Source organism: Sinocyclocheilus grahami, unplaced genomic scaffold (genome assembly GCF_001515645.1).
Source record: "Sinocyclocheilus grahami isolate Dianchi unplaced genomic scaffold, SAMN03320097.WGS_v1.1 scaffold759.1, whole genome shotgun sequence".
NCBI classification, from domain to species: domain Eukaryota; kingdom Metazoa; phylum Chordata; class Actinopteri; order Cypriniformes; family Cyprinidae; genus Sinocyclocheilus; species Sinocyclocheilus grahami.
The window spans coordinates 8726-24353 of NW_015505938.1; the positions used below are offsets into that span (position 1 = coordinate 8726).

At 37.9% G+C, this 15628-nt stretch overlaps 1 protein-coding gene across 3 annotated transcripts; it reads right to left on the reverse strand.

The window, feature by feature from the left end:
- Window positions 1-6175: 6175 nt before the first annotated feature.
- LOC107561157 (probable G-protein coupled receptor 22) lies at window positions 6176-11113 on the reverse strand. Of its 3 annotated transcripts, none has more exons than XM_016245518.1 (3): window positions 10797-11113; window positions 9748-9883; window positions 6176-7772 (listed from the first exon to the last, which is right to left on the reverse strand). In XM_016245518.1, exon 3 carries the CDS (start codon window positions 7766-7768, stop codon window positions 6455-6457), a length of 1314 nt encoding a protein of 437 aa, XP_016101004.1. In that variant the 5' UTR covers window positions 7769-7772; window positions 9748-9883; window positions 10797-11113; the 3' UTR covers window positions 6176-6454. The 3 variants fall into 3 exon arrangements, with proteins under 3 accessions (XP_016101004.1, XP_016101003.1, XP_016101002.1); XM_016245517.1 differs by having other exon boundaries at window positions 9003-9883; XM_016245516.1 differs by lacking the exon at window positions 9748-9883.
- Between the last annotated feature and the right edge of the window lie 4515 nt (window positions 11114-15628).

Here is a 15628-nt window from a genome sequence, read left to right on the forward strand (position 1 = left end):
AACATTAAACTTAAGGAAAAGTGTTTTCTGGTTCCTTTATTAAGTGATTTCAACTATATCATCTGTGTCGTTCATGCAAAACTTGCAGATGCGTGCTTAACAACGTAAGGTTGTTGTTACATGTTTGCTCTGCAAGAGCTTCAGTGATTCGGTTTTGAAACATATAGTGTAAATTGCAAGAAATGCATAGTTTGTGGAGATTCTATGGCTGCTGAACAAAATGCAGGGCATGTAGCTTATATATAGCCTATATATATAACCTACAGGTCACGACCCTACTGCATACTAAACATACTACACCTAGACATGAGTGGTAGGTAAACTTTCAGATTGCCTGTAAACATTGCTTTCAAAACCAACTAATATTAATGACCGTATAGCCCCACACCAACCTCATAGCACTACTTTTCCTTTTAATAAAACACGGTACTACCAGATTTTGTTGGACTTACCATAGTAACACCATGTTTTTGGATGTGTCCCATGGTAATACCATTGTACATGAATTTGGTTTCCATTCAATGGTATATAACAGTGTACAATGGTATTCCCATCTGCAGTACTTTTTTTCAAAATGAATGCACTTTCAACCAACTCCCAGATTATTTGAGATCACGTAAAACACACATTAAAAAAAAGTAATATCATCTAATGGAGATCCATGCATCCCAGCTCAAGTCAAATTGTATTGAAAATCTGACCAAAAAATATTAGTAAATTAATTCATTTTGGAATACAATAATCTGGAAGAATAGTTATTTGAAATCCTGGTGATGCAGAAAAACGTTCTCAAGTTTTCATCATATAAAACATAATAGCGCACATATTTTAAAAAAGAAGGGAAATTGTATATCAATGGTATTTCTGATCTGACACTAAACAGCTTTCAGAGCGAGTGATTGATCGCATGAAGGTGCCTCCACCTGTGGTTCGACTGCAAGCTACAACCAAATCCTCTACGCAGTCATCGACTGTAGCTTCTCTGGTTGAGCGGTTGGTTTCAGGTGAACTTCATGTACCCATAATCCCTCATCCTCCCTTGTATGCCAGTACTTTGTTTCCTCCTCCTCTTTCAGAGCCAGTAACACCTTTCGTGCCTTTAGTACCTGTGACTGAGGAAACATCTGCACCTGCTTCACCTGTAAAGTCACCTGAGGGTCTTCCGACTCCTCCACCAACAGGTGATGAGCATGTAGCCATACTTGTACCTGACTCTCAACCTGTGCTGCCTGCTGAACCCATAAATGTTCCTTCACAAGAGTCAAGTGAACCACTAACTGCTTCTCCACTAGTTGAACCAAGCGTTGAGCACCTAACACCACCTCCTACCAGAACCTCGACTGCTGAACCCGTAGCCATTCCACCTTCAACAACCACAGACCCACTTACTGAACCTGTAACATCTTTAGAGTCCTCTGTTGAACTTCTCATTCCACCTGCTGAACCGATTGAACCTGTAGAGATTCTCTCCTCCTGTAATTTAGCTGCTCAACTAACAGCTGGCAAGCTTTCGGACTTACCTGTTGATCCTGAGACTTCACCCTCCCCGATCTCCATATCTGCTCCCATCCCATCTGTCTTGGAGGAGTCTGCTGTGTCATCTGGATCGGCTTCATCTGTGGGTTTGCCTGATGAAATGCCTTCCAAGATGCGAATGGGTCCAAATCCCACTGGAGAACCTCAGGTTCCTCATCTTCCCCAGGTTGAGGAACCTGTTGCACCTTCATTTATTGACCAACTCGAGGTCTTTCCACCACAAACACATGTTGGTAAGCTCATCATTTGGTACATTATTCTTACCAAAGTCTCTCAGGTTAATTTTTGACTGATTGACCTGCAAAGTCTCCACTTGTACCTCAGGATTTTGTGCAAATGCTTGATGATCTCCATCGTGAATTCACAATAAAACGGAAGTAGCGACAGAATGTTTCTGTAAACAGCACAGCTCTATATGTAAAGTTGGATATTGCATAACTTTTGTGTATTATTGTGATGTTTTTATCAGCTGTTTGGACTCTCATTCTGACGGCACCCATTCACTGCAGAGCATCCACTGGTAAGCAAGTGTTGGATGGGTGAAATTATGAATATGTTTATGTAGGTTCTTTGTTGTGCAACTTTAAATAAGATGTTTCCACTAGATGGCACTGTCTTCTACAGTCTGTGGCCAGATACTGAACGTTACATCTATTATTCTTGAGGTCTTATGGAACCACACTGGTCTAGAAGGTTAAAAGGACAACCAACCCTCTCAGTACTGCCATTTTCCCAAGCCTTGGATGAGCAGAATGTCAATAAGTTCAGTATGAAACAAACACGAGCAGTTGTAAAATGAGCAGTGACCTTATATTATCCAGCTGATGCATTTGCATCTATAGCCTGTGTCTGGTTTATTATTTTATTGATCCCCTATAGGGGGCTGTAGTTCTGTCAGTGCAGTATTGTATTGTATGAGAGGGTGAAATGAATAAGAACGTGTGCTACCAACATGAACACAGATACAGCACAGCAGTTCATGCAAATTTCACATCCCTTGCACTCTCTGCCTTAACCCTCTATTGCATGCATTATGAAAGCATGTCTGATTAAATATTCTTGGATAAAATGGCCGTAATTATTAAAATCAACATCAATTGGCTCCTAGCTTAATGTTTTATTAAAATGTTACTTAATGGTAGTGGTTCAGCCCATTATCAATTACTTAACCTCATGATGTTTCAAAACCTTAAGTATGAACACAAATGTATAACATTTTATGTATATGTCACTCTTTTACATGCATTTACAGTAATTTTCATGCATCAAAAACAATACAAAAACTTGATTTTGAGTAACAGATTGAAATTGAAGTTATTTGCTAAAAAAGTATTTGCTTTAAGCGAGCTGATCGTTGAATGAAGTTAGTTGAACTTGAGAAAAGGATCAGTCCGATTCACAAATGAATCATTCAGCTGAATCGAATAACCATAAAAACAGAAATAAAACAAGTTTAAGTTGAAGTACTAAAACGAATAATACTTAAGCTAAATAGAAATAAAAACAAAGGAAAATAAAAAGATTATTAAAACTTAAACTCAAAGTATTCCTAAATACTGTAGTATATAAATAGCATAAAAATAAGATTTATTTTCTTATTTTCTTTCATTTTCATTATATAAGAAAAAAGCAACCAGGATTATTTTGTGTTCCACAGAAAAAATAAAGTTTTACGAATTACCATAAAAAAAAATAAGGTTAAGTTGAAGAAATCAAATGAAAAATTCTAAAACTGAAAATAAATTAAACCAAATAGAATAAAAAAAACTTATAAAAATTACAGAATCAAAAACAAAATTACCAAAACTTAAATTAAAATGAAAATAAAAGCAAAAAAATATGAAAATTAAAAAAAAGCTAATTCAAAATATTTATAAAAATGATTACAGTATATAAATAGCATAGAAATAACATATGGCATAAAAGACACAAAAACAAGTACCGGTAAATGATTTTAGGGTGAACAATCCCTCTAAATACATGTTAAAATGGTAGATATTTAATCATGTAAAAGATCTGTATTATGATATTCGACAGCTACAGTATTCTCTATAGTAGCCGTATTCATTTCATTCCACAGTTGCACAATGTTGCTTCTGGACAGGATGAAGTTTACTCGCTAACAAATGTGAGCCATATTCTCTGCTTTTCTCCACAGCTTGTCCTCGAGATGTTTTTAAAGACTGCTAAGATGCAGTGTGACCGAGAACAAGGTTTTAATTGGTTTCAATTCAAATTGTTCCCTCTGTTTTCCAAGCATTAAGTGCTTGTAAACTGGGCTTATCCAGTTATCCAGAGTGCAATAGACAGTTCAGATGCTTACAAATGACAAACCTGAAACCACAACATCCTCGTCTGCCCCTGAATCTGTAAATCTAGCTTGACACGAGCTTTATATCTGAAGAAAGATTTAAAACAGGTGACATTTATAAACCGCTGTTTATAGAGGGCTTGATGATTCTCAATTACAGTTTTATAGGACGATCAGAGAGGTGCAAATCTTATGAGAGCGAGGTGTGACGAAAGGTTTGAAGTGCCGTCGCTTGGAACGAGGCAGAGCCGTGAATTGCGGGGTCACCGTGTGACCTGAATTTTACAACACCGTGAAACTGGCTTCAGATGTCTGCCGAGGGCATTTCAAATCCAACATATGATTTTATCCTAGCAAATAACATGACTCGTTGACGCCGCAGAATGCTGGCTTGATACTGCTTTTGATGTTGGGGACAAGACAGAGTTGGCCATGTTTGGATGCACAAGCAGTTCTCAAAACTGTCAGTTTAATGTACAGTGTAAGAGCTTTCGATAGATTCTAAATTGCATAATTAACGGCGTATTGACACCATCTCTCTGGCTGTGTTGTTTACCCACAGATGGCCCTTTTAAGCCAAGTGCACTTTACCTGTCATCCTGACTGATGTATGAGCATCTCGAAGCCCTTGTGCTCCTTCTCCTGTGGTTCATGCACCTCTTTTCTCTCCTGCACCATTGCATTGAGATTCCTTACATGTTGAATGGTACTTAAAAATATTTAATTGCTTTTTTTTTTTTAAATTAACGTTTTGTAAAACATAGCTCTGTTCTGAATCGTTAATTGCATGTTGTTGTATGAATAACCAGTTTGTAAGCATGTTGTAAGTCAGTAAGCCTCGCACAGCTTAAGTACACCGTTCATTCTGAGTTAGACATAATAAAAGCTGAATAAATCAAAAATAGCTCCAAACTAGGAGTGAGTGATTCAGTAGAACCATTCTAACGGAGTCCCTTTGAATCATTTAAAAGAACCAGCTCGTAAAAGTCATTTGTTCATGAATCAGGTTTTGTTTAGTCACATTTATCTTTCTATAGCTTCATCCCAGTGTTGTTATTAACTCAAACTAAAATTATTCAAATTAATTTTCATTAATTGAAATAATATATATATATATCAGATGAAAAATGAAACCTAAAAAATTTGAAATGTTGCTGAAAATAAGTAAGTTGAAGTAATAAAATTATAATATATCTATATCTAAGTACTATAATTAATTGAAATAAAAAATACATTTAAATAAAATAAAAAAACATTTAAATAAAACAAATTACTAGACTAAAATTGAAAACATGAAAAATGAACTTTAAAATATTCATAAATGCTATAATAGTATATTAATAACACTAAACATGCAGTGCAACTGGTGAGAATGAATAGAAATGTGTGTTGTCAGTGAATTGTTTTTGTATTATTTCATGGACTTATTCAATTCAGACCACAAGCTTGTGAATCAACTAAAACATTTAATTTGCAAAATAAAAAACTGAATAAAAATTGAACTGGTTGCTGATTTCTTTGAGAATCATTCTAATTGCGATCTAATTCGGCTTGGCATTTCATTCTTGACCATACAAAATAATTCCCACTGAACATGCAAGGGCAAATGTTCTCGTAATGGTGCACAATAGACCTCTAAGAGCTACAGCGCTGACCTGGGCAATTATTCATTAATATGTATGCAGATTTGGTGAGTGGGAGCTTAACTTCCGTGTTTCACTGAATGCAAAATGAGGGACATTTTGTCCTTGACAGCAGTGTCAAAATGAGCCAGATGTTTCCTCAGATTTGACAGCTCTAAAACAATGATATTCGCAGCATCTTCCCTCCTTTTCTTCACGAATCACAAGGCTTTACAGGGTTACCAGATGTTACATTTCGGTCTGTTCCTCATGCAAAGTGCCAAATGACTTTAGAAGACTTGGAGTGTAGCAACACAAGGCGACTATTGTAAGTGCTTTTTGGTGTTTTGCTCATTGTTTTTGGACCTTAACATATTAATTACTTTGTGATGATTCGTCAATATTTCTCCTTTGTTGTTCCACAGAAACGATAATCTCTTCGTATTCACACACAAGATGACTTAAGACGGATATTATGCAATTAGTCAACGCAAAAGAGGTATCATTTAAGACTTTTGTAAGTGCTTTTTGGTATTTTGTTAGTGTTTGGAACTTAGCATATGAATTGCTATGTGATTATTAGTCAATAAATCTCCTTTTTTCTTCCACAGAAACAGTATGTTAATATTCCTACACAAGATGATGTCTATGTTCATAGCATCTGCGTTCAAGTCAAAAAGCAGATGGATTTCGTCTTTTTCCCCACCTAGTTTATTATAAATACATGTATAGACGGTCATAAATGAGGTACATAACTGATAAAGAGTATGTACAAATTTCATGTATTTACAGTACATACAGTGGTTTATAAAGGACATGCACCATCTATGAAACCTATCATATTATATTCCAAGTTAGTTATAAATAGTAACCGATTCTTCAATATATGCTCATGTAAGGCTAATATTCACATCACATGGTTCGCTTTATGTATAACAGTGATTTTATGAGAACTAGTCCCTGTCCTGGAGGTCGCAAAGTGGTTTTAGTCTGCATCTTCGGATGATAGACATTTCTGCCTGGCTTCGTGATCGTCAAACGTCACTTTCTTATTCCGTTTGGGATCGATCCAGGAGTTTCGAATCACTGTGTTGTTCGGCAGCGGATCCACCTCGATGATGGAAACCACCCGTTTCTTCATTTTACTTTTCAAGACTTTCTGGAACTTCTGCCTCGTGAAGGCGTACAAGAGAGGATGGAAGACCGTGGTGCCGTAGGCCATGACCAGAAAACCCAGTCGGAGCTTGACGGTGAGGTCACTGGGGCCTGCGCTGAGGATCACAGTGTTCAAAATGGTGATGGGCATCCAGCAGAGGAGGAACGTGGAGATGATGAGCAACGACATGCGGAAAACACGCTTTTGGCGCTCACGCCGCTCCCGGTGGCGTTTGACGGCCCTTCGCAGGGCGATGATCACCGAGACAGACGTTCGCATGCCAAGCGGAGCATTTCCACGGTTGCTGCTCTGCGAGGCGTCTGTGATCTCGGGCAGCTGCTGCTCAGATGTTGACATGAGGGAGAAGTTCTTTTTCCTCCTCATTTTCTTCTTCTTCTTCTGCGTGGTGTGGAAGCGCGTACCAATGCGGATATTGAGTGCCTGCAGAATCTTGGCGTATGTCACCAACATGATGACGGCAGTCAAACCGAAAATGGGGATTTGGGCCACTAGGTGGTAGTACAGACCAAGTTCGGTGTAATATTCGTTGACGTGCACAACGGCGGTCTGATTTGCTTTGGTGGGCTCCGGTCCCAAGAATCCCACCTCGATAAATGGCACCAAGAAGCTGAAGAAGGACAGCACCCAAATGCAACCCAACAGAGCCACCGCTCGTCCCATAGTCAGCACACGATTGGCCGGTTTAACGGAGATGTCATATCGGTCCAAAGTGATAGCTAGCACGTTTGCCGCCGTAGCCACACTTGCGAAGGACACGCAGGCCTCGTGGAAGCAGCAGACGAGCACCGTGTCGCCTTGCAGAGACAGCATTAACACCACAATCGTCAGAGGGATGCAGCAAATGCACACCAACACGTCCAGCACGTGGAGGTTCATGGTGACAATGTTGCTGACGGAATTGACCAGGTTGGACTTCATGCAATAGAGGGCCAGTACGGTCAGGTTGCTGCTCAGTCCCAGGACGATCTCCAGCATGAGGAATCCAGTCAGGGACACCTGGAAGCTGAGTGGGTAAGGGTACGGGCCGGCCGCCGTCATGGCGGGACTCACGGACTCGGTGATGTCGAGAACTGTGACGTTACTCATGGTGCTTTCTTCCTCCGTTGCGGGAGGGACGTGCATTATCCTAAAAGGTAAAAAGAGCAGGATGAACAATCAGAGAAATGTGTAGGAAGACCAGACACTTTGAACAGCGTTGTGTCATTCAGAATTGAATTGAGAATCCATTCGAATTCCAGTTCAGTTCCTAAATTGGAATTTATGTAGCAAACAGGATGTAGAATTGCGATTCAGATTTGAATGTGAGAATTACAAGGAAATGAAAGTCAAATAAATTAATATAACTGTAATTTTTACCTAGAAATTCAAAGTTTGTCAAGACTCTTGTAAAATGTAAATATCTTGAATGTGAAGTTTGAATGTCTTGCTGATATAACAATAGATAGATAGAACACTGCATTTCCCAGAATGCATTGCTTGTGTGGAATTTCTTAGAAATAAAATTCACTAGATTCCTTTTACTGTCATTGCAATTCAACTTCCTGTGGGCTGTAGCCAAATTAATTCAAATTCAGACTCATTCACTCCAAGTCTGAAGTTTGCATAACTTTATTAATTAAACACACCTAAACCAGCTAATTAAGGTCTTACTAGGCATACTAGAAACTTCCAGGCAGGTGTGTTGAGGCAAGTTGCAGCTAAACTTTGCAGGACACCAGCCCTCCAAGACCGAGTTTGGAGACCCCTGAATTAGATAAAGCATGTTTTCCCCTTGTTCTAATCCAAAGATCAGACCCATGTGGTTTCTGTGACCAGGTTTTACTCCATTGGTTTTCAATAAAGATCAGTTCAGAAAATGCACAAAAACGTCTGTAGATTCCCCTGGGCCTGCTAATGGCTTTACATTTGATGTTCGCGTGCACGTTGGCTAATAATGCATTGGCCATCCTGTGTTGGGCGCTGCTATGAATAGACACACTTTAGCTATTATTTTTGTCCACAATGCATTTTCATTAGTTGTGCAGCGATGGATTGCTCCATTTGTCTTTAGTGCTGTATTTCATTCATCACATAGAGGGAGAATTTAGAAAGAGAGAGGATCGTTGAGATAATAAGTATGAACCTGGCTTTTGTAATTTACTCCAATGTAGATGGATGCGTCAAGGTGCCAACTTGGAACTAATAACTCTTTGTGTTTTGATATAGACTGACTGACACAGTGGAGTGAAACCAAATGGAAACTCTAATGACTTCATGAGCTAAAACACAACACCTCACAGATCAACAAGCTTGTTTTTTGGACGCCCTTGGCGACTAATGACAGCTGTCCAGTAGTTTATTTTACACATTGACTTACCCTTCCCCTTCCAGCTTCTTTCTCAGCCTCGGGAGTCAGCGATTGAGTCGGTAGAGTCTGGAAGGGGTAGTTGTACATCAACCCCATGCATGGCCTTTCAAGGAAGTATTCTGCACTTCTTAATCCGTCTTATTCCAAGCGATTTTCGCGCTTAATGGCCAGGGCGGACGATTTGGCAGCAATTTCTTTTATTATTACTAAACCAAACAATACTTTTGGACCCCTGCCATGTCCAGACCTAACAAAGGGGTGTCATTCTTGTTCTCTTTCAGAGATCAGAGATCTCATTCTGGTTATTTTAGGAGTCCAAGGAAAAAGGCGAGATATTCAGAGATCAACTGTCCATTTATTTTAACTAATTTGACAACTGAAAACAATTGTTTTGATTGATTATTATATCCACGCTAGGGTTAGGAAGTTGCTTTCATCTCCCTCAATACCATTAAAGAAATCCAGTAACCTGGTCCCATACTGTTCCTTCAATGCTGATGTATTCCCGTTATTGAATTTTTATGGGCCCTAGAAGGGGATAAATCCATATTGATTTGTGTTTGCTGATTTGCATGTGCCATCTGCCGAAGAACCCAAGGTCACAGAATTGTTTAGGTCAGCACGAGGGGGTGGTGCATTCTGGGTGTTGGAAATGTAATTTCCTGTCCTCTCACAGTAGGTAACCTTTAGGCTGCATCGTCAACATTGTCCGAAGCACATGATTAAAACGTGGTGTGCGTGGGAATGTCTTCACCTGGGAAATCTACTCTAGGGAACATCCTTGCTGGCCGGACAAACCCAACGCTAATGCATGTCTTCCAGAGAGTTGGGTAAGATGGGCCACACTTCACTTTGGAAGAAGTTTTCTTCAGCTCTTTAATCCTACAATCCTGCCAAGAAAAAAGCAATAAGTATTGATAAGTGAACAATCAATTATTCATTAAGCCTGCATCCAATCCATCATCAAGTAAGGACTTCCATGTGTTATCCATTCATCTTTCCCGAGTGGTCTGCGGAAATGCATAAGCTCTGGTCTTGCTTAACGTCCATGTGAAGGTACATCTTGATGGATGGGCCTACGCATCTTGGAAACAATCTACAAACACTCATTTCCAAAGCAATGCCTTTTAGGGAAGGTAACGCAAGCACATGTGTTGTTTTATGTCTGTACTTTCTCACATAATTTTTCAGTCAACGGCTCGATCACGTGTAACGAGGTGATCGTGTTCCAGCCGTGAATGAGATTTTACACTGTAAATTTTTCCCAGATGTTACAGTCCAGCAGACTTTGACAAATTGGGAGAAACCGTAAACAGAATCGACTGGGTTTTGGGTGCAAAATTTGTCAGCGGAGACGTGGATCAATAGACTAAAGTCAGATTGTTGTTTACGGGCAGCAAGTTAATCACAAAATGTAGTTGTTGAGGGGGACACGTCCCCTCATATACTCAGATCCAACTGGGGTTTTCAATGACAAATTCTTAAACTTTTACCTTCGGTTCCTTCAATCTTGACTGTTTGGTTGCATTCTTGCAATAAGCATCTTTTTATTTCCTCTATATATATTTTTTTATTTATTTGAGTTTGATTTACTAGGGCAACTCCAATTTTGATAGATTGCTGTCTAAAAGATACTGGTGTTGCCCAGGGAGCCATATATCTGCTATCTTCTAAGTTTTGACATCTGCTCCTTTGGATTAGCCTATAACTGTTTAAATGGTTTTATATCCAAAACAGCTGAGTGGCATGCATACTCCTTCAATCCCATTTTATTGCCAAAGTTATTCAATATCGCCCGCTTACCTTTGCGCTCCTAGAGTTCTCATCTGTCATGCAATGTAGAGTAGCTACAGCCTCATCAAAGCATCATCTGAGATCCACAAGTGCATCTTCTGCACACACTTTTGCAGCCGTTGCATGTCCCCCTGAGGAGCATGAATCAAATGCTGCCTGTGGGAACTGTCAGCAGTGTCAGCGGAGTGAAACAGACGTCCTCTGACTTTGATCTACTGTCCTGCTAACTGTTTCCTTCACTGTCTAGCGTCTTGATCACACACGCTCTCTTCAAACTGTGTTGCATTGACGTGTTGCTGTTGCACCCCTCTGTTGCGCCTCCTCATCCTTGCTTGTCCCCTTCTCTCTCTCTCTCTCGTTCACTCGTTCTCTATTTAGTCTCCCTCTCTCACTCACTGCGGCGGTTTTGCAGTGTTGCTCCCTGCTCTGATTGGTTTGTCGTAATGGGGTTAACCCTTTCCTCTCCAGAGAGTGGGGATGCACTCTTTCTTTTGTTTTCTTGTTCTCTCCATCCTGCAGTCTTGTCTGCATCTGTCAATCCCTGCGGAGATGCTTCGGGTTCTATTTAAACACTGTGTCGGAGTTGCATGTTTTCATTCATATTTGATGCTCTGTGATGAAAATGGATATGGGTCTACTGGGAAAAGAACACAAAAAGAGTGTGACTCTGTTCCAAACCTAGTGAGCTGTCTACGTAGGCAACATTTTATGGTGCACAGGCAGTTTTTAAAGACTGTTGCTTCTATGATACCTCATTTTGGCAATCTATACACAAACACACAATATTTAAATACAAATGTATATCTACATGTATTATTTTTAATAAATAATATTTACTATACTTAGTATTTAAATACTAAATATTTTGAAAAAAGAAAGAAAAATTATATATAATATATTCATATTTGTGAGATTTGCTCACAAACTTACATTTAAGGTTATTTTAAAAATGCATATCTACATGTAATATTTTAAATAAATATTTACTAAACATGAATATATTGATAATACTCGATATACATTTTCAATATGTAAATATTCATTGAGAAAAATATGAAGATACATTCAAAAAAGTACAATTCTATAATTATATTACGTTTTCATATACATTTTGAGATATGCTAAAGATTGCGTTTATCAAGGTGAATTATTAGTAGCCTACTTTTAAAGATTAACATAAGCAAGTGTTAGATGTTCTGAATCTAAATGTAAAATTTGAGGAAATACACAATTACATATATAATATTGATCGATAAATTAAAGGAAGTCAGCCAATATCGGCCGATAACCAATCGTGCGTCCGTATAAAAAAATAGTTCAGGCTAATTAAACACACATGATTTTACCCAATATTTATGTGTGATATAGTGTATTTTTAGATTTCCACATCATTAGCAGCATGTTAATGGCAAATTATTGAAATCAATTGAACCTCAGGTCTCACCTTGACTTGTATGCTATTTGTATGACGTAAGAGTTGCTGCCTGTGTAGAGCAAGTTGTTCACTTTCAGATTCTATTTGTAGCCATCTGTGTAGGCAGTATAGGCAGCTCATAGCATCAGGAACAGAGCATGTGTGTATGATTTATATGATGGGAACACTTAGTGTGTGTGTGTGTAATATGTAGAGGAATTGTGATTGATAGTTTCAATTAAGCCGGCCTGTCAGCTGGCAGAAGGAGCAGTCTTTCTCAATTCATTTTGTTTGGCTCATTTGGCAGGTAAGGGGGGCGTCTAAAGTGACAGTCGCTACAAGAACGTGTGTGTGTGTGTGTGTTCACATTTGAAGCACTTGTTAGCGTGTAGCTCTCCACACGTTCTGATTCTGAAATGCACATGTTGTATTATTAAGCAGTAAACAGCCTTCTATAGACACAGCAGCAGTGCTGCTGAAAACTTTTCACTAAAGACAGGCTCAGTATTTCAGCTGCCATTAATATTTCAGCACGCTTTCACAGCAGCCTTCCAACACTGCAGAGTAATATTCTGTTATTCCCAACCATTTTTCTGTGATGATTTTTAGAGGGGAAAGACGCTAGCATACTGTGAATAAAAATGTATGATGAATATTATAAATAACTCTTTTGATTGCCATATATATTGTTCCTCCTTCCGCAGCCATGTGTCTCATTACATGTGTGTTCATATGAAAAACAGAGAGATGAAGGCTGTGAAAAGAAAGAAGATGTGCAGTAAGTATATTTTACAAATATGTTCACTTGCTTTTATAAAAAAAAAAAAAGAGTAGGCGGTACCATGGTACAGTGATGGTATCACATGGTAAAACATGAATATATTGATAATACTCGATATACATTTTCAATATGTAAATATTCATTGAGAAAAATATGAAGATACATTCAAAAAAGTACAATTCTATAATTATATTACGTTTTCATATACATTTTGAGATATGCTAAAGATTGCGTTTATCAAGGTGAATTATTAGTAGCCTACTTTTAAAGATTAACATAAGCAAGTGTTAGATGTTCTGAATCTAAATGTAAAATTTGAGGAAATACACAATTACATATATAATATTGATCGATAAATTAAAGGAAGTCAGCCAATATCGGCCGATAACCAATCGTGCGTCCGTATAAAAAAATAGTTCAGGCTAATTAAACACACATGATTTTACCCAATATTTATGTGTGATATAGTGTATTTTTAGATTTCCACATCATTAGCAGCATGTTAATGGCAAATTATTGAAATCAATTGAACCTCAGGTCTCACCTTGACTTGTATGCTATTTGTTTGACGTAAGAGTTGCTGCCTATGTAGAGCAAGTTGTTCACTTTCAGATTCTATTTGTAGCCATCTGTGTAGGCAGTATAGGCAGCTCATAGCATCAGGAACAGAGCATGTGTGTATGATTTATATGATGGGAACACTTAGTGTGTGTGTGTGTAATATGTAGAGGAATTGTGATTGATAGTTTCAATTAAGCCGGCCTGTCAGCTGGCAGAAGGAGCAGTCTTTCTCAATTCATTTTGTTTGGCTCATTTGGCAGGTAAGGGGGGCGTCTAAAGTGACAGTCGCTACAAGAACGTGTGTGTGTGTGTGTGTTCACATTTGAAGCACTTGTTAGCGTGTAGCTCTCCACACGTTCTGATTCTGAAATGCACATGTTGTATTATTAAGCAGTAAACAGCCTTCTATAGACACAGCAGCAGTGCTGCTGAAAACTTTTCACTAAAGACAGGCTCAGTATTTCAGCTGCCATTAATATTTCAGCACGCTTTCACAGCAGCCTTCCAACACTGCAGAGTAATATTCTGTTATTCCCAACCATTTTTCTGTGATGATTTTTAGAGGGGAAAGATGCTAGCATACTGTGAATAAAAATGTATGATGAATATTATAAATAACTCTTTTGATTGCCATATATATTGTTCCTCCTTCCGCAGTCATGTGTCTCATTACATGTGTGTTCATATGAAAAACAGAGAGATGAAGGCTGTGAAAAGAAAGAAGACGTGCAGTAAGTATATTTTACAAATATGTTCACTTGCTTTTAAAAAAATAAAAAATAAAAGAGTAGGCGGTACCATGGTACAGTGATGGTATCACATGGTAATACAATGGCACTTTTTGGTCCGTTTTCTAACTGATTCTTATGGTACTCTAATGTTTTTACCATGGTATATGTCCAAAAAGGCCAAAGAAATGTAATTTACCACGTTGATACCATAGTATTTTCATGGCACATGTCCAAAAACATTATACAAGCATGGTACCACATCTAAAATACCATAGTATTGTGATTACTATATTCGCACCATGGTATTTTTATGGTACCCTAAGGTAAACCACCATTCAAAGTCTCTTCTGCTCACCAAGGCTGCATCTATTTGATAAAAAATGCAGTAAAGCAATAATATTGTGAAATGTTGTTACAATTTAAAATAACTTTTCTATTTGAATATATTTTCAAATGTAATTTATTCCTGTGATTTCAAAGCTGTATTTTCAGCATCATTACTCCAGTCTTCAGTGTCACATGATCTTCAGAAATCAGTATAATATGCTGATTTTCTGCTCACGAAACACTTATTATCATCAGTGTTAAAAACAGTTGATGCTTCGTATTTTTGTGGAAACCATGATACAGATGATTTTTGATGAATAGAACGTTCAAAAGAACAGCATTTTTTTGAAATGGTATTATATTTCAAATTATTCCAATGTTATTTTGTACAAAATACCATGGTACTTTTAAGTCAACCTGGTTTCTCTCATACAACATATCTGTCATTCAAATTATTATTAATATAAATGAACATATTTTGAACTAATTATGCAAAGAATATGTTAAATACATTGAACGCACTGTGGTGTAATGTGGAGTTGTATGTGCAGTTCTCTCAAAAAAACTGTGACATTTACAGTAAAATACCGGCAGATGTGGTTGCCAGAACTTCACCGTAAAAAATATGGTAGCAACATTTTAGGTTTTACAGATTTAACTTAAATTCACAATAAAATACCTTATTTCATTAACTGATGTAATGTTAATAAACCAACATATTGAAGTACTAATATCTGTTTTGAACCATTGTAATGCACTGATAACCACCAAAAACAGGTGGTGATGAGAAAGTCACATGATGAAGCAAAGCTCATCACAAACAGCTTGTCTACGAGCTGAGGAGGACAATACTTATATATAGAAGGTGCACACAGTGTCATTCACACAAACACTAAACCCCATCACGGTGACACACATGATACTGAAATAATGCAATAAACATGAATTTAACAACATTAGATGTAAGATTAAACCCTATTGTACACATCTAATGAGAAAAAACAAAGAAGAAACATGTTATTTCAAC

Bases quoted from the DNA above. Each gene is read 5' to 3' on its own strand.
- LOC107561157 (XM_016245516.1), bottom strand. From the start codon at position 10,819: ATGAGAACTCTAGGAGCGCAAAG. The intron at 7,773-10,796 runs GTAAGCGGGCGA...TTTACCTTTTAG, and splicing joins AGAACTCTAGGAGCGCAAAG to GATAATGCACGTCCCTCCCG.